The sequence below is a fragment of the Mastomys coucha genome, unplaced genomic scaffold (genome assembly GCF_008632895.1).
Source record: "Mastomys coucha isolate ucsf_1 unplaced genomic scaffold, UCSF_Mcou_1 pScaffold23, whole genome shotgun sequence".
Taxonomy (NCBI): Eukaryota; Metazoa; Chordata; class Mammalia; order Rodentia; family Muridae; genus Mastomys; species Mastomys coucha.
Genome location: NW_022196906.1, coordinates 104488013 through 104508065, shown reverse-complemented (window position 1 = coordinate 104508065; position 20053 = coordinate 104488013). Strand labels below are relative to the sequence as shown.

The 20053-nt window shown below is 38.2% G+C and overlaps 1 protein-coding gene and 1 long non-coding RNA gene across 9 annotated transcripts in view; one reads left to right on the top strand and one right to left on the bottom strand.

Moving 5' to 3' along the window:
* Window positions 1–13389, top strand: part of LOC116072575 — a 20626-nt gene extending 7237 nt beyond the window's left edge. The window contains exons 2-3 of one of the 2 annotated variants that reach the window (XR_004111513.1): window positions 5449–5538; window positions 13284–13389. This is a non-coding gene — a long non-coding RNA (uncharacterized LOC116072575). Of the gene's footprint in view, window positions 1–5448; window positions 5682–13283 lie in introns of those variants that run through there. The other variant, XR_004111512.1, reaches the window with a different exon arrangement.
* The window catches only part of Setd2 (SET domain containing 2, histone lysine methyltransferase), an 89380-nt gene that overhangs the window by 43214 nt on the left and 26113 nt on the right, over window positions 1–20053 (bottom strand). For all 7 annotated transcript variants that reach the window (XR_004111510.1, XR_004111511.1, XM_031344031.1 and 4 more), the window contains exons 5-11: window positions 16914–17042; window positions 12479–12602; window positions 11078–11155; window positions 7958–8055; window positions 5371–5497; window positions 2891–3025; window positions 739–858 (exon numbers count right to left, since the gene is read on the bottom strand). Coding sequence is in view for 5 of the 7 variants with exons in the window: in XM_031344031.1 (XP_031199891.1) it covers window positions 739–858; window positions 2891–3025; window positions 5371–5497; window positions 7958–8055; window positions 11078–11155; window positions 12479–12602; window positions 16914–17042 (811 nt within the window). In the remaining 2 variants the exon portion in view is untranslated. The remainder of the gene's footprint in view (window positions 1–738; window positions 859–2890; window positions 3026–5370; window positions 5498–7957; window positions 8056–11077; window positions 11156–12478; window positions 12603–16913; window positions 17043–20053) is intronic.

Here is a 20053-nt window from a genome sequence, read left to right as displayed (position 1 = left end):
AAAAAAAAAAAAAAAAAAAAAGAAAAGAAAAGAAAAGAAAAACCAACAAACTAAAGTACTTATCAAATAAGTTGACTTTGGAGTAGAAATTATGTTTTGTTTTGTTTGTTTTGTTGTTGTTTTTTTGTTTTTTGTTTTTCGAGACAGGGCTTCTCTGTATAGCCCTGGCTGTCCTGGAACTCACTCTGTAGACCAGGCTGGCCTCGAACTCAGAAATCTGCCTGCCTCTGCCTCCCAAATGCTGGGACTAAAGGCGTGCACCACTACTGACCGGCTTTGTTTTTTTAAAAGTTACCTATGAAAAGTCGTGGCAAGTTGTAAAAACTGAAAATCCACTAATAATGCTGCCAATTAATCTTTACTTGAACATTCGAAAACATTTCTTTGCTTCTCAGAATGTTCTAAATCTTGTCAATTTTTCCAAACACCAAAATTCAAATTTTCTGTTTTCCCCATAAAGATAACAATCTTAGCAATCAACTGAATTACTATCATGATAGATTGTGCTTACAGTTCTCGGTATATAGAACTGACTTTAGAAGATGCTATGGGGAATACCAAAGGCAAATTCACTACAAAAGCAAAGTTATATTCACAGGAATGATATAGATATAATAAACATCTTTATTATTTGATACTGACGGAAGTGTTCTATTCAAAATCACTAATATTATATTCCATCCAACTAAGCCGTCGCCTGAAGTAGTTTTAAGAAATGTAGGAGAAATGGAGACTGACCTCTTCCTGAAGCTTCTGGTTACTTTCCCGGCCATCACCAAGCTCTGCCATCCAGATCCACAACAGTGACAACCCATGACGTTCCAGAAACGACTTGAGGCAGGACTGTGAGTGTGTGTTCTTTCATAGAGGGAAAAAGGCGTGAAGCAGGGTGTTAGGGAGGCAATACCAGCGCAAATGTTACAGAAAGTCCACGGTGAGAATGAGTTTACTTAAATTAATGCACACACAGATACACACATCCCAGAAACTCTACTTTTATTAAGTACAATTAGACACCTAAAAAAATACTATAAAGAATTTCAATATTTACTGGGAAGTGGTGACGCACGCCTTTAATCCCAGCACTTGGGAGGCAGAGGCAGGTGGATTTCTGAGTTTGAGGCCAGCCTGGTCTACAGAGTGAGTTCCAGAATAGCCAGGGATACACAGAGAAACCCTGTCTTGAAAAGCCAAAAAAGAATTTCAATATTTAAGAAATGTTATCTTTTTGAACACCCCCCCAAAAAAGTTTTTTTATACACTTTTATCCAACTCATCCCCAATTACCCAATTTTGCCTCCTCCTCGCTGACCCACTTCTTTCTAATGAGTCCCTCTTGTACTTTCATGTCTCTTATGAATGTAACTGGTTACTGGGACATAAGGGGTGGCACACACCTTTAATCCCAGCGCTTGGGAGGCAGAGGCAGGAAGACGTCTGAGTTTGAAGCTACCTTGGTCTACACTGTAAATTCTGGCACAGCCAGGTCTACAGAAAGAAACCCTGTTTCAAAACAACAACAAAAACAAAAACAAAAAAACCCCAAATATTTCATACACACACACACACACACACACACACACACCCCTCCTCCCAATAGTGCACTTGAACATTACTATCATAGGAAAACTATTAAAACACATCATTTACAATGAAATTCAGTCCTGGACCTGGCAAGATGGTTCAAGAAGTTAAAGGTGCTTGCCTTTAAACCTGACGGCCTCAATCCCAGGTCTTATGTGGTAAGAGAAAAGAAAGAACCGACTCTTCCACTGACCTCCAAAGGCATGTGCCCACACACACAATAAATAACTGCAGTAACTTAAAAGTAATCATATAATTTAGGAACTGGTATTGGCTCAGTAGTTAAGAGCACTTGCTGCATGCAGAGGACCACTTGGTGGCTTATAACTATGCATAACTCTAGTTCAAGAGAACTGATACCCTCTTCTGACTCTGTAAGCACTAGGCAAGCAGACAGTGTACATGCAGCATAGAGGCAGCACACACATATAAAATGAAAATAAATAAATCTTTAAAGGAAAAAGAAATCTGGGCAGAAGAGATGGCTCCATAATAAGAGCTCTTTCAGAGGTCCCGAGTTCAATTCCAAGCAACCACATGATGACTCACAACCATCTACAAGGGGATCTAATGCCCTCTTCTGGTGTGTCTGAAGACAGCTACAGTATACATTTATACATAAAATAAATTAAAAAAAAATAGCATTTGAATGTCATGGAAAATTACTTTGCTGAAAGTGCTGTAACAGTAAAAATTAGTTCTTATATAATTTTCTTTTTTCTCTTTTATTCAGATTCTTATTTAAAAAGCTTTTTCTTTCCTGCAATTGGTTTTGTCTCTGCAGTGCTAGAGTTTGAACCTAGGGCTTCATTATATTAGATAAGCACTCTGACACTAAACCACCAATTCCTATTAAAGACAGCTACAGTGTACTCTTATACATAAATAAATAAATCTTTAAAAAAAGAAAAAAGAAAGATTTTTTTAAGGTGATTTTTTTATTGTTTTCTTATGGCATACTTAGTAAATTGGAATATATGAGATGACTGCTAATTCTTTGCTTTGAGATTATACAGTAAAAAAGTTTTGGTAGACTAGTCTAACTTGTGGGCAAGAGAGCTGTACCAAGTACCATGAATTATCACACTAAAAGAAATCCCACCATGTACTTTTAACTGAAGGAATAAGCAAACCAGCTTTGCTATCCATAATATTGAACACTTCAGTCATTTCAAGGGTATAAGCTTTCAAAGTTCTAAAGAACTTGCATACCAATTTAAAACATTATTAATTTTTCTCCATTAACCAAGTTTTAGTTTAAATGTCCTACCCTAATTCAGAACTACATTAGTATTACAGTGCTTACCTGAATGAGCTTGAGACAGGTAAGTTTCTGTTCCAAAGTTTCAATTCTAACCATGAGCCGGGATAAACTAAGGACCTGGTTCTTGTCAGAGAGGCCTTCACCATTGTCCATCAGTGCTTCCAGCTCTCCATCCACCTAGCACAGCAAAGAAAACAGTCTAGTTAAAAGACAAGTACAACCCACTCACTTATTCAAACAACCTGGGAGGCAGAGGGATGTCTGGCTTCACAAGTAATTTAGAAATGAAAAGTATGACCACAAGAAGGAACCATGCTATTAGGCTTGGGGACGGGGGACATAAGCATCATTAAGCCATGCCTATAATATCAGCCTTGACAGTTGAGGCAGAATACCATAAACTTCTCAAGGCCAGGCTAGGCTACTCTGTGTCCAAGTAAGGAACGGAAGAAAACAAACATGGCATCTTATATCATCAAGTCTGTTAAAATGTAAGTTGAAAACCAGGTGAGGTAGCCGTATTCCTGGCACTCAGGAGACAGAGGGAGATGGGTACCTGTGATTACAGGGCACCCAGAGCTACATGGTGAAACCCTGTCTCAAACAAGCAAATTAGCTTTGTGTTATATACCTTTAATCTCAGCACTCAGGAGGTAGAGACAGGTGGATTTCTAGAATTCAAGGTCAGCATGGTCTACAAAGGGAGTTCTAGGACAGCAAGGGCTACCAGAGAAACCCAGTCTCAAAAAAACTTAACATAAATGTTAACAAGTTCAGATAAATTGAAATCATGTAACTTTTCTCATTATAATACAGTAAAACTTAAAAAAATATAAATAAGAAGAAATAAAAATTGATAAGATCAATCTGAAGAGCATTCATCAACTATGTAAACAAGAAATTATTTAAGGCCTTGGGATACGGTTCAATAGCAAAATATCTGCCTAACATACATTCCTCAGTATTCAGCATTGCTGGGCAAAGTGAATCAGGCCTATGATCCAGTATATGAGGAAGTCAAGGCACAAAAAGGACAGTGACATGGTTCAGTGGCACCTGCCTCTATGTCTAATAAATTATATTTTACATGGCAGGAGGAGAGAAATAAACACCTGCAAATTGCCATCAGACTTTCCCTGGCACACCACTACACACACCTACACCTACACCTACATACATAGAGAGACAGAGAGAGAGCAAATAAGAGGAAAAAAGGAAAAATGGATGGGAAGGGATAAGGGAAGCAGGAAAATAGATTATATAATTCAAGTACATATACTTTTAGATGCTAAAATGGAAAATGTTGCCGGGCGGTGGTGGCGCACGCCTTTAATCCCAGCACTTGGAGGCAGGCGGATTTCTGAGTTTGAGGCCAGCCTGGTCTCCAGAGTGAGTTCCAGGACAGCCAGGGCTATACAGAGAAACCCTGTCTCGAACAAAATAAAAAATAAAAATAAAATAAAATAAAATGGAAGATGTTACAATGAATATAAAAAAAAATTTTTTTTTCTTTTTTTGGTTTTTCGTGACAGGATTTCTCTGTCTAGCTGTCTAGCTGTCCTGGAACTCACTCTATAGACCAGGCTGGCCTCGAACTCAGAAATCCCCCTGCTTCTGCCTCCCAAGTGCTGGGATTAAGGGTGTGCACCACCACCGCCCTGCTAATGAATGTAAAATTTAAAGAGTATTATTTAGAGCTGGAGAGATGGATCATCATTTAAAATCCCTGGTTGGTCTTCCAGTGGACATAGGTTTGATTCCAAGGACCCACAGAGTAGTTCACAACAGTATGCAGTTCTAATTTCACAGGATCTGATGACCTCCTCTGCCCTCCACTGGCACCAGACGCAGACAACAAGCAGGCAAAACACGTACAAAAATACTTTTCTCTAAAGAGCTGTCCTTAAGGGAGATAAAGAACAAATAATATAAGATGAAAATCTAAAATAAAAAACTCAAAAATACAAAATAGTTGTTATCTCTCCTACCTGGCAAATTCCACTTCTAAGAATGAAACACAGAAAAATGTCTGCAAATATGTGCCAGGAAATGCTTTGAATGCTCGCTACAGTCACATTCATAATGGCAAAATACAAATAAACAACACAAGTATGTGACACAGTTAACAAACTGGTATGCTTATTCAATAGAATACATGTACATATAGGGCAGTTAGATGGCTGAGCAGGTAAACATGCTTGCAGCACATTCCTGATGATCTGAGCTGGATCCCTGGGACCCACTTGTAAACAGGTAACAGACTCCCACAGACTGTCTCTTAACTTTCACACTTGGCAGAGCTGTGCGCACGAGTACACACACAACCCCGAATGAAGACAAGCTCAGAGGAATTATGATCCAAAAACTTTAAGCAGTTTTCTATTATAATCTATTAAAGTAAAACAAAAACAGCCATTCACATTTCTTTTCCAGTATCTACTCCAAACCTGGATTTCCCTTTTAAATTAATCAGAAAAGCTATTTTATAAAATTTGAAAACCAGACAGCAGCAGCAAACTCACTGAGTCCTTCTTCCGAGAGCGTTCCTTCTTCATCTTCCCTCCCGCAGCTCGGATACTGACTCTGTTTTCTCCTCCCAGGTAACCCCGGCAGTTGGCTGACCCACAGAAACACTTCTGAGCTTCTTTGCTGTTGGGAACGGGACAACGAGTTATACAAAAGTAAAGCATGTAAGAGTGACAACATGTTAAGAATCACAGCAGCCTACAGGAGATGTAAATGTTTAATATTAACAGATTCTTACAGACCTGCCTCTAATAGAAATGCTAAGAATTGTTTGTTTAAAAAAAAAATCATTCTTTTTTCACCACTACTCCTTCTCTAAATTTCTGGGGAGAGGGGGACGAAGACAAATTCAATCCATGGGTTCTACAAGTTGATCAAGAGTTCTACTAATATGATCCATTTCCAGCCATTTACTACTTCCTATTTTTGAGACAGTTTAAACAGGATGGTCAGTCTGGCTTTGAACCTGCAGCTTTCCTGCCTCAGCCTCCCGTGTAGCTTGATTACAGACCTGCACCAGCAGGACTGGCTTCATCACTTTTCTAGTCTTTTATCACCTGTTAGATTAAAACAGGGCAATCAAACTATTTATTGAAACATGAAAGTAAGAAGCTACATACATTATTTGTGCTAGAAATAAAATTGCTAAGACAGTTTAGACACTATCACTTATGTATAAATGCTTTATTGGTACACCAAAAAGTAAGATCCACTATTATAAAAACATATAAAATACAATATCATGACATTCAAAAAGAAACACTTGATTTAAAAACTGATCACATAGGATGAGCTCTGGCAATAATAAATACAGTAACAAATGACTAAGTGAAACCATGGAGGCAAGGAAAGTAGCAGAAAGTCTACAGCCCTGGGCAACATCCACCTCTGCAAGCAACAAGAGGCAAAAAAAGCAAACTGCTTCCAAGCAGAGCAAGGATTCATAAACATATCCACTTCTTTGCCCCCAGAAAGGATAATATAAGCACAGGGAAAAAAAAAGTAGGAATCATACATCTAGTCTATAGTTATCTACTGATAAGAAAAGCAGTATTATTAAGTAGGACAGAAATATTTCTTGGCATTTGTCCTGGTTAAAATGAAACTGAGATTCTCAGAGATCACTAAGTTCTAAAATACAGAATATGTGAAGGAGTGTCTGAAACAGACAGCATCACTGCCAAGAAAAGTAGCCAGTGGTAAAACACTGGGCAAAGGAAGGAAATTAACCCTCGTTCTACAACAGCATGAAAGGATTAAAATATTCTAGAAACTTAATCTGTATGCATCAAAAGTAACGAAGGTGTAATCTGGGGAGGAGGGAAGCTTTCAGAGTTTTACCATACTTGAAATTTCTACCTTTTCACTTTATTGATTCTATTTAATATTGATCCTTCCACATTTTGAATGTGGGGAAGACAAGCATACACCACTCTACCTTGCTACATACAGTACTACTTCAGAACTCTGGCTGCTTGAGATTTACAATGCAGACCCAGGTTAACCTTGAAACTCAACAGATCCACGTGCCTCCACCTCCCAAGGTGGGATCAAAGAAGTATAGCACCACATCCAGCCTTCAAAAACCATTTATTTTATGATTTATTTGTATGCATTTGTGTTTTGCCTGCATGTATGTTTGTGTGAGGATGTCAGATCCCATGAAACTGAAGTTACAGACAGTTGTGAGCTCCCATGCAGGTGCTGGGAACTGAACCCAAGTCCTCTGGAAGAGCAGCCAGTGCTCTTAACCACTATGCCATCTCTCCAAGCTCCAAAGTGAGTATAATATGGTTGGTATACCTCAAACAGTATTATCTAAAAGTTGATAAAGGATGGATAAACAAGTATATTATTCTCTTCATACATATACATTCAAAGGTGATATTTCTATAATTAATTCATTTTTGTTTTTGTTTTTTTTCCATTTTGCTTTGTTTTTTAGAAAAAGGGTCTTATCTAGGCCAGGCTGTTCTCAGCTTGATACATAGGCAAGAGTGGCCTTGCATTCTCATCCTCCTGCCTCCGACTACTATATCAGTGCTTCTCAATCTGTGTGGGTCAGGGCTACTTTAGGTTGAATGACCCTTTCACAGGGGTTGCCTAAAGCCATCTGCATATCAGATATTTACATTATGATTCATAATAGCAAAATTATTTATGAAGTAGCAACAACTTTTTGGTTGGAACCACAACATGACAAACTGGATTTAAAAGAGTCACAGCTTTAGGAAGGTTGAGAACTACTGTCCTACATGATGGGATCCCATTACTACATTTCATTTTTTTATTTAGTATTAGAAATCAAACCCAGGAACACATGCATGCTAGGAAAGCACACTATCAGAGGAACTGCAGCCACAGTCCTATTGTAAAGCTGTATTATATTGAATTCTGAGGAACACTTCATAGTTCCTGTACTATAAATCCTGGTGGCCAGAAAAATCACATATTTAGAAAAAAAAAATTATGATGGTGTACTATAGATGAGAACTGACAGTATTTGTAACTTCTAAATAATTCCCATGAGAATGTTCTATCACTGTATCTGAAGCAGCGAAAGGAAGCACAACCATTACTTACCCGTATCTTTGGAACTGGTAGTCAAACGTTAATTCTGAGCCTGAAGGAACTAGTTTGGTGGTAAAAAATCCAACCCTCAGTTGTCCATTCACAGTCCACTGAAATGTTTTGAGAAGACTAGACATTAATAACTAATCAATGTTTGTACATCCACTGTACAAAAACCATTATCTGACTAAATTACATGTATAAATCCTTATGTGATATTTTCTCAAAGCAAACTGATTATTTCCCTTAACCAACCAACATGCCATTCTTATTTAATAGACTATAAAATTCTGTATGCATTAATTGGCCTGTAATACAATAAAATGAACTGCTACTAGACTGAAGAATGTAGCTAATGGAAAGCACTTGGCTAGCAAACACACGGCCCTGTATTCAGTCTCTAGCACAGCTAACTGAAATAAAACAAAACAAAAACTGCTTTTAACTTATATTTATATATATGAAAGCTAATTTGGTCTTAAAAAACAAAACAAAACAAAACTAGAGGGTTCTAGGTATCACTGAGCATCAAAACCTGAGCATATTCCCAGTACCAAACTCAAGCCTTCTTTAAGAATCACACTGCTGAGCTGTCTCTCCAAGCCATCTTCCACACTGCTTCGGAGCAGGATCTCTCATTTCTGCCACTTAGCTACAGACTAGCCAGCCTACAAGTTTGCAAATCATTCCCCCATCTCCCATTCCTGCCTTGCTATAAGAGCATTAGGACTGATTACAGATGCCCACTACCACATCTGACTTTTTAATTCTGGAGTCCAGGTATCCAAAGGCAGGTAGGTCTTCAGCCTTGTACCGCAACCACTTTTCTCTACTAAGCTATCTTCTTCCTCATCCACCATATCCTACTTTAGAATTTCTTTCTTTTATGTTTTAAGGATTTATTTTATTCTATTATTATTTTATTGTGCCTGCAATGTAATAGGTGCACCATATGCATGCTGGTGCCCGTGGGACAGACAAAGGCATCAGATCACCTGAAACTGGAGTTGCTCATACACTGAGAGCTCCTGCCTGTGGTACGGACTCAAACCTGCGATCTCTGTAAGAACAGGGACTACTGAGCTATTATTTCTCCAAGGCTTTGACCTAGATTTTCTAATCCCTCTCAACTTTGGCTTCTTATGCCATACGAGTGCTATAAACAGTTAAATTGGCCCTTGGGAGTCTTGATAAAGAATCTGAATATTGGGGGTTGGAGAGTTGGCTCATGGTTTAAGAGTACCTACTGCTCTACTCGAGGACCCAAGTTCACTTTCCAGCATCCACTCTGGCAATTCCTAACTGCCTATAAGCCAAGCACTATGGAATTCACTCTCTCTCTAATGGACCCCCCAGATACTCATACACTACACACGACATATACTCACCAAGACATCCACACTATACATAAATAAATACAAGCTCCTTAAAAGAAAGAGGAGCCAGACCTGATAATAAATGCCCTTTAATCCCAACACTCAGGAGGCAGAGGCAGGCAAGTTTGAGGCCAAATAGTTTAGATAGCATGTTCCAGACTAGCCAAGACTGTATATAATAAAACCCTGTCTCAAAAGAAAGAGGCTTGGGGGAGAACAAAGAGAAAAGAAAAAGAAGAAAAAGGTAAACGAGGGAGAAGGAGGAAACACCGGTCAAGAGCGCTGGCTATTCTGTCACAGTTATCAGGGCTTCATTCCCAGCACTTACACGATAATTCACAACTAACTAACTTTAGTCTCAGACACACTTGGATGCTCCATTTGGCCTCTATAGGTGCTGCACACACCTAGTGCTCAGACACACATGCAAGCAAACTCTCAGGACAAAGATAACTTTTGTTTTATTTTTTCAGGATAGTTTCTCTGTGTAACCTTGGCTCTCCAGAGATCTGCCTGCCTGTGACTCCTGAATGCTAGGATTAAGGGCACGTGTCACCACTACCTGACAACAAATTTTAATATTAAAAAAAATTTAATTACATAAAAAATTCAAATATAGGCCAGGCAGTGGTGGCACACGCCTTTAATCCCAGCGCTTGGGAGGTAGAGGCAGGCGGATTTCTGAGTTCGAGGCCAGCCTGGTCTAGAGTGAGTTCCAGGACAGCCAGGGCTACACAGAGAAACCCTGTCTCAAAAATACAAAAAGAAAAAAAAAAAAATTCAAATATGACAATAACTATTGATGAAAATTCAGATTTAAGTTTGTATTACAGTAATTTTTAAATAAAATTTGGAATAATTATAGGCAAGGAAACTATCAAATTTAACAAAATTCTTAGTTGAATTTTAGACTAGAAAAAAATTATACGTGTAAAAATGATAGTAAAAGGCTAACAATGTGGCTCATCAGGTAAAGGCATGAGTTCAATCTCCTGTTCCCACATTGTGAAAGACTCAACTCCTGCAAGTTCTCCTCTGACCTCTACATACATATGTACATGCACGCATGAGAGCACACAAATATGTATGTGTAGGCGCACACAGACACACACACAAATGTAACATAAATCTTATTTTTTAAAAAAATCTTAACTTACTATAAAATTATAAGTCTTTTAATTAATCAAAACTTTTTTTTAAAAGATTTATTTAATTATTTTATGTGAGTACACTGTAGCTGTATAGATGGTTGTGAGCCTTCATGTGGTTGTTGGAAATTGAATTTTTAGGACCTCTGCTCTCTCCCACCAACTCTGCTTGCTCAGTCCCTACTTGCTCTGATTTATTGGCCCAAAGATTTATTATTATATGTAAGTACACTGTAGCTGACTTGAGACATACCAGAAGAGGGCATCAGATCTCAATACAGGTGGTTGTGAGCCACCATGTGGTTGCTGGAATTTGAACTTAGGACCTTCCGAAGAGCAGTCAGTGCTCTTACCCACTGAGTAATTGCGCCAGCCACATTAATCAAAACTTCATAAACACTTGTGGAAGGGAGGTAAGGGGTGATAATTGCACTCTATTTTTGCAATTCTATATTTTTGTACTTATATAAATCTAAACTTATCCCAAAATGAAAATAAAGTAAAATAAGAAAAAATTAAGAATACCTCTGATGCAGAAATTAAAATTAATGGTAAAAACATCAATCTTTAATAAATACTTCAAAATTTAGACATTTTTATCAACTTACTTTCTGGGTTTCACAGTTTGGTTCACAGCTATGATTCATGAAACGAGAACAATTCCCTTTTTGGGTGGCATCTATTATCTGGGAGAAAGAAGAAAATTTAAGAGTCTTAAAGCAAGATCTTAAAATATCTATACATTTTGAAAAAGAAAATGCGTTAAGGTAATTTTAATGTAAAAAAACCCACAAATATCCCTTTGGTTCTGATCCTATTTTAGAGAACTTTCAATAACAAAGTTACAAATGGCTGACAGCTTTTTTAGAATTTCTTAAGTAGTTTACATAAAGGCAAAATCACTTCTTGGGGCTAGGAATAAGCTTAGTTTATACAGTGACTGTCTTGAATGTAGAAGTCCTGGGCTCAATCCTCAGCACTTCAGACATAGCAGCACATGCCTGTAATCCTAGAAACTGGAAGGCAGAGCAGAAAGATCAGAAGTTCAAAGTCATCCTGAAGTACTTAGCAAGTTCTAGATCAGTGTCCCATGTCTTTAATACCAGCACTTGGGAGGCAGAGGCAGGAGGATCACTGTGAATCCAGGCCAGCCTACTGAATTCTAGGCAGACCAAAGCTACAAAGTGAGATCTGGTCTCAAAAACAAAGCAGAAAATATGTAACTCGTCTCTCTTACCTAGTTCTTACAGTTCTTGCATTTTATTGCATTTCAATCTCATCTGTGAAAAAATTCCTTTTAAATCAGGTACTGTGTCACACACAGTTCAATAGCTCTATAACTTGAGTTGTAGATGCCCTAGACTGAAAATTCCAGAGGCCATACCCAGATTGATAAAAAGTGAACCTAGCGATAGGTGCTAAGAATTAGCATTTTAACCTTGAATACAGAAGCAGATCTAAGGATCTAGCAAAGCTTTATCAAACCATACATGAAGAGATTTATTAAAATGCAAAGCACAACATTATCACGTCATTTCTCATAGAGTCGTCGTTTGTATCAACAAGTAACATGCTCATTAGTATCACTTTAAAATGGAATGACAGGCATTTCTGAATTTCTCAGCATTAAAATATAACCCATATAAAAACATTCTGGGAATCATTTATGATAAAGTTGTCATATGAAGCATATATGTTTGAATTTACATATAATCACCACCCCTTCCCATCCATTTGTAAACAAATAGAAACTACATATGGCTCTGATTCTGTTTTGCTTTGTTTTGAGAAACTTCCTAAACACATGAGGAAGGTCTTGAACCCCTGATCATCCTGCCTTTATCTCCCCAGTGCAGAAATTAGAGGCACAAATGGCTTTAATTTTGTTCATTTCTTCTGGCCCCAATTGTTGTCATTTAAACAGTAGTCAGCATATCAACCCACCCATGCCCTATCCCTAGTTCAACACTCTCCTACCTGTTTTAAGTAAACACATTCACACTGCTCACCTCATCATTTTTCAGGGCCATGAAATAGTAGTGGATGTTTTTGTTCCGTGCATATTCTTTCACCCGAGCTTTAAACTCTTTATGATCAAGTACCTCTCCACAGTATTCCAGGACAAAAGTGTTCCTACAAAACAAGGGAAAAAATAGCACTTCCAGGATAGGAATTACACTGAAAACTTACAAACCTACTAAAACGTAAAATGCAAAAAAGTTATTATATACTCAATGCCCAGGCCTGGACCCTGACATCCCCTTACCTCAGTCACCTGAGTACCAAGACAATATGTATGCATCACCTACCTCTTTCCTAAAATAGTTAGAAAATCACTGAGTCTAAGAAATGTTTAAACTTTATACATACTTCAAATTACTACAACAACTGTTTGTGTTGGGAATGAGCTCACTGGAAAGGGAGACACTTGGCATTATGCAGAGCCCTGAGTTACACAGTAATTCCTCACCCCTCTACCCAGACACAGTTTTAATATGGCTTACAAATATGGAATCCATGATTCACAGCTGGTAAAGAGCTCTGAAGAAACTATGATGTTGAAAATTGTTAGAAACAAAGCAATTTAAATATAGTAGCCCTTCTGTTGTCCTTACTTTCAAGGTTCTTTAATGATGGTAAAAGTTAAATTTGTCTTGTCTCTGGCTTCTTGGCTGGTCTCACTGTCCAGAATACTACCCAGAATACCTATCATGAATTTGCATCAAACAGCTCTACAAAATGTCAACAAAGGAACTTTATTTATGCAGATATTTCTAAGAATAACCCAAAATAATTCTATTTTTTTTACACCAGAAACAAATATGCAAGGAGAAAAACGGCAGAGAAAGGGAAAAGGAGAGGAAGAAACTACCTATAGCAAAGGCAGGGCTGGAGAGACGGCTCAGCGGTTAAGAGCAGTCAGTGCTCCTCCAGAGGTCCTGAGTTCAATTCCCAGCAACCACATGGTGGCTCACAACCATCTGTAATGAAAACTGATGCCCTCTTCTGGTGTGTCTGAAGACAGCAACGATGTACTCAAATATATAAAATAAATAAATCTTAAAAAAAAAAAAGAAAGAAAAAGAAAAAAAAACGAGAAGAAAAAGACATAAAGCAGCACCCATGTCTTATGGCTTGGATTTGGCCTAAAGACCAAATGACAAGTTGCCTCACTCTGCTATGAACAAGGACAATAGTTTCACAAATAACTCCAATGATGTTTCATGAAGTAATAACAGTTTACATGACATACTCTACAGACAACTGGAAGTCTCACGTCAGCATACTTTCAAATTGACAGTATACTGTAGGCCATTTAAAAAATGTTTAGAGTAAAGGTTCAAAAAACTATGCTCTATAAGAATGAAGGACAAACTTTACGCTTACAGAGCGAGTTATTCAGGAGCCCTTGTATATAAATACACCAGAGGTTTCGATAACTGATAACTACTATGGATATATAACACCAAAGGGATATTAATGAAAACATTGGTGAGCTCAAAATTGGTAAATTATAAATCCTGGACCAAGAAATGGAAGAATAACTAATTCTTTTATGAGTCAACTAGAGATTTGACATCTTTTTATTCACATGTATGTATTTATGTGACTAGTGTTATGTATGCATGTGTGTCTGTGCACAATGTGCATGCCTGATGCTCACTGATGTCAGATCCCTGAAACTATGGATGGTTGAGTTGCCATTTAAGTGCTAGGGACTGAACCCTGGGCCTCTGCAAAAACAAGTGCTCTTAACCACTCAGCCATCTCTCTAGTCAGAGGTTTGGTATCTATTTTTTTGGTTTTTTTGGTTTTTGTTTTGTTTCTCAATGCAGTTCTGCCTGCCTTTAGCCTTGCTGGAATTCAAGGTGTTCGTATGCAGCACCTACACCAGTACCACCAGAATTTCCTTTTGTTTTTAAGATAAGGTTTCTGTATGCTTTGATAACAATTGCCCCCACATTTGAAGGCTTAGTCACTATGGAGTAGAACTCTTTAATAGGATTAGAAGGATCAGGAGATGTCCTTGATGGAGGAGGTGTATCTCAGGTTCTCTCTTTCCTGCTGCCTTCAGATCAAAAATACCTCACTGCTATCAGAGCCATGAATGCTTGCATGCTGCAATGCACTCCACTAGGATGATGTTTAGCCTCTGAAATTGTAAGCAAGCAACCAAAAAACTACTTTCCATTATAAGAGTTGCCTTGGTAATGGTTCTCTTCACAGCAATAGAACAGAGATTAAAGTACTTTCTCTGTCCTAGAAATGATCTGTCTGACTCTGCCTCCAGACTGCTGGGATTAAATGCATAAACTCTCATCCTCATTGGGGTCTGACATTTTTAAACCATCCAAAAACTGGCTTTGTTGTGCCAGTAGAGATTCAAATTTAGATTCAATCATAATGTATCACTATAGGGGAAAAAATGAACATCCTATATTAAAAACAAAACTATACTTTTTTTTTTCTGACTGCGCTTTTTTTGTGATTTCTCTGTAGCACTCCTGAATGTGGTTGATCTCTCTTTGGCTCCTGTCCGTTATCTTAATGTACTTCATTGTTCTTTCCTAGGTTATTTACCCATGCTTTATGAAGTTATTAAATCTTGTCTTTTCGTATTCCTTTATTCTCTGAAATTTTATTACCACTGACAACTTCAACTATTAAGCTTTTTATACATACAAATGCTTTATTATTCATTGCTCCTAAGTTGTAAACTGAAATAACCTGCCTGGAAGTTTTAAGCTCCAATGAAACAATTTTAAAAATGTGGCCAATGGACAGTGGTGGCGCATGCCTTTAATCCCAGCACTTGGGAGGCAGAGGCAGGCGGATGTCTGAGTTCCAGGCCAGCCTGGTCTACAGAGTAAGTTCCAGGACAGCCAGGGCTACACAGAGAAACCCTGTCTCGAAAAAACAAACCAAAAAAAAAAAAAAAAAAAAAAAAAAAAAAAAAAAAAAAAAGTGGCCAAATTTTATTGAACTTGAGTTCAATCCCTAAAATACACATGGTAAAAAGAACTGAGTCTCCTAAATTTCTCATCCTCTGACCTCCACACAGACACCTAATTCTCTTAAAAAAAAATTCAGGCTGTTGGTGGTGGTATACCTTTGATCCCAGTACTTGGGAGACAGAGGCAGAAAGATCTCTGTGAGTTTGAGACCAGCCTGGTCTACAGTGAGTTCCAGAACAGCCAGGGCTACTCAGAGAAACACCATCTTGCATCTTGAAACACCAAAATCAATCAATCTACCTACCTCTGAATGAAGTGGCATATACATTTAATGTCAGCAATTGGGATAGAGAGACAGTCAGATCCCAGTGAGTCTAAGGCCAGCATTGTGAGTTCCCTGCCAACCAGGGCTACACAATGATATTCTGAATCTCATGAACAAAACTCAAAGTACTCAAAGAAAAATATAGTAAATAAATGTATTTTTGTAAATGCCAAGTTAAACCTCAGTAGTAACAACCTAGTCACTCGTGGCTAAACCTATAAGTTACACTACTATATTTATAATCAATATTTAAGGAGCTAGAGGGATGGCTCAGCAATTAAGAACACTGCCTATTCTTCCAGAGGTCCAAGGTTCAACACCCAGCAACCAACATATCAGCTCACAACCACCTGTGATTCCAATTCCATAGGATCCTATGGATCTTAGGTACTAGGCACGTAAGTGGTATAGACATACATTGAGATAAAACATCTATACATGTAAAGTAAAAAAGAAATACTAAGATGTTTCTTTCTGAGCTAAGAATTGTATCAACTTTGTAAGTAATGCATAATGACAAAATTTCAAGTCCTACACAGGCTATCTTGTAAATTTCAGTAACTGCTAAAAATATATATGATCTTTCCCTCTCATCAAAAACCAAATTCTCCTCCCTGATCACTGAAGCTATGTGACAGACAGACAGAATTTAAAGGAATTTGGTCGTCTGCCCAAAGTCATAGCCTCACTCCAGCTTGGGGATCAGACCCACCAGAATGATCACTTGCCCTCACCGTGCTTTTTGTACAGAGCAGTGCCCTCGCAAACCTGCCGTATCATACTGAACAGTCTAACGACAGTGCACACTTTTAATTGAAGCAAGTTTAAATATCAGAATCTAACTAGCCACTAAAACATCCAAGAGTGGAAATTTATAGAATATAGCAATACCCAGGGATTAACAATTTGGACTTGAAGATTCCGCTAAATGAAAGGCCTCAAAAGTCATTCATCGTAACTTAAAAAACTGTAAAAACAAAAAACAAAAAAACTTCCAAAAAACCAAAATGGAACTTTTTCTTCATTTTCTAGAAATCAATGTAGCAAACTAGTTACCAAGCAGTCACTCTACACGATGAGCACTGCTAAACATCACTGAAGAAAATCACTTAACCAATTACCTAAGCAAATCCAACAACACAAAAGACGACAAACCAAACTTACGAAGGAAGGTCCTTTGCAGCCCTTAGGCCCCAGCCTTTCTTTTCTGTAAGAATGACTTCTACATCTGCGTGCTGCTTTCTCTGAAACCGTCTGTTCGAACAGTAATCTCCATTTGGACATCGAGAGGAGCTAAAATGAGAAATGGGTAGAAGATACTTCTTTAAATACCAAAAAGAATTAACTGTAACATATTCAACAGAATGTGTTACACAAAAAATACCTCAGCTCTACTGCAGTTTAGCTCTGGCTAACCAATGACCCTTCCTCAGTACTACCACTTAAAAAGCCTTCCCCAGAATTCAATGACTATGCTCTCCTGAGGGGGTGTATCCACAATATAGTCTAGTCATTTTATCATCAAGGTTTTGTTTTTTTAGTTTTGTTTTGTTGTTTTTTTCCGAGACAGGGTTTCTCTGTGTAGCCCTGACTGGCCTGGAATTCACTCTGTAGACCAGGCTGGTTTCGAACTCAGAAATCCGCCTGCCTCTGCCTCCCAAGTGCTGGGATTAAAGATGTGCGCCACCACTGCCTGGCTAAGATTTTTTTTTTTTTTTTGAAGAGAAAGATTTCCTGCCACTTTCTGGTGTTTAGAATACAATTCTCATCTGTATATAATCTTTGAGTACATGAAGAATTATTGGATTTGCTTATCAAAGCTGTACCAATAAACCTTACTAAGCTTTTATGCTACCATGTATGTTTTCTGATCATACACCTATTAAAATTCTTTAAATTATATGTATCTTGCATGCATGTGGAAATTAGAGTACAACTCACAGGAGTCAGGTCTCTCCTTCCTTTATGTAAGACACAGACCACCAGGGTTTAAAGACCTTTTGCCCACTGCGCCATCTTGCCAGCCTAGTTATTAATTTTCCAACAACAGCTTTTTCCAGGTTAGAAATCAGGCTGGATAGCCCAGTTGTTCTTCTGGAGAATTGAGTTTGAATCTCAGCATCCATATGGCAGCTAACTAAAAACTGAATCTTATCTTGCCTGAGTTAACTTAAAAGGTGCAGTCTTCTTATACTCCATTCAAATCATCAATTTGGCCTTTTAAATGCAACTACACATATGCATACACACAAACACAAAATTAAAAATAGAAATAAATCAAGTTTCTTATTTTTGTGAGGTATGTGTATCCTATTTTTGTGAAACTATAACAGGGACAAAAATAAAAGCTCAACTATTTGCTGTGAAAAAAACAACTTATATAACATTAAAATAAGGAGCTGTAGAGTCCAGTGGTAGCTTGTTCCTGTAACCCTGGCTCTGAGGCTGTAGAGAGGCAATCTCATAGAGCTTGAAGCCAACCTGGACTACACAGTAAATTGTTGGCCAGACTGGTCTACAAAGCCAGAACTGTCTCATCAAAAAAGGAGGTTTTTACTCACTATATAGCCTTGGCTGTCCTGAAACGCTCTACGGCTGGCCTCACTCAAACTCACAGAGATTTGCCTGCCTCTTCCCCTGAGTGCTGGAAGAAGAAGTGTGCACTGCCATGTCTAGACTAATACTTTTCTCTAGGATAAAATACTCAGGCTGGAGAGACATGACCCAGGGGTTCTTTCAGAAAATCTGGGTTTGAATCTCAGCATCCACATGCAGCTAACAAGCATCGGCACCTGCGCCAGAGCATCAGACTGCTCCTCTGGTTTCCCCAGGCACCAGACACGCATGTAGCACACAGACTTACATGCAGGCAAAACTACCCATATACATCAAAAACAAAAACGCTAAGAAAGACAATTCTTCACTAATCAGATTGGTTAAAAATAACTATCAAACATTTTTAGCTAGGCATAGTGGTACACTCACTACTTCAATCCTAACACTGAAAGAAAGAAAGGCAAGTAGATATCTGAGTCCTAGGCCCAGCTGATCTACAGAGCAAACTGCAGACCAGCCAAGGATATATATGTACACACACACATATATATATGCCATATCTTAAACATTTTTAATGCAGAGATATTTAGCATTTTACAAATTGTACCAATCAAGTATGTAGCAGCAGAAAATTCATTACTATGGGTCAACTATGAACAGAAAACATAGTACACTTAGGAGAAAAAATTAGGCAGATTTGTATATGCAGTTCTGATTAGGTCAGATTATCCAAAAGTATACATAATATGCTTTTATTTCTATGTATTTAACAAAGCAACAAAAACAAAAAAAAACAACCACTTGGCAATAGTGGTGGATGCCTGTGAGATCAAGACCAGCCTGGTCTACAATAGTGAATTCTAGTACAGCCAGACAGAGATACATGGAAAAAATCCTGTCTTGGGTAGGAGTGGGAGAAACCAAAGAGTAAAAAATTAAGTAAATCATTAGGCTGGAGAGATGGCTCAGTGGTTAAGAGCACTGACTGCTCTTCCAGAGGTCTTGAGTTCAATTCCCAGCAACCACATGGTAGCTCTCAACCACCTATAATGGGGATCCGATGCCCTCTTCTGGTGTATCTGCAGACAGCAGTGTACTCACATACATTAAATAAATAAACAAACAAACAAATCTTTTTTAAAAAATCAATAAAACAACCATAAAGTATCTCTGAAGAAAGATCAGTGTTTTAAAAAATATATATATATTTGCCTTTGCTGTATACATTAATACTTTTTCTGGGGAAACTACAAAGGGAAAAGGCTGGCTTTTTGGGTCAGGGCTTCTCTGTGCAGCCCTCCCTGGCTGTCCACCTGCCTCTGCCTCCTGCGTGCTGGTAGTCACCTTTTGAATTTTCAAGTTTTAGTGTATTTCATCATCAAGGTTTAAAATTACCACAATTTACTTCTCAGGACACAAGCATCAATGAATTAAAAGTAGTAGTTGCAGGGGCTAGAGAGATGGCTCAGCGGTTCAGAGTGCTGACTGCTCTTCCAGAGATCCTGAGTTCAGTTCCCAGAGGCAACATGGTGGCTCACAACTGTCTGTAATGGGGTCCAATGTACTCTTCTGGTGTGTGTCTGGGGACAGCTACAGTGTACTCACATAAATAAAAATAAATAAATCTTTAAAAACAAACCAAAACCAAAACCAAAACCAAAACAAAAAAAGTAGCTGCAGAGGCGGACTATGGAGGTTACAAGCCCAACACTTGGGAGGCAGAGGCAAACAGATTCAGGCAAATCTGT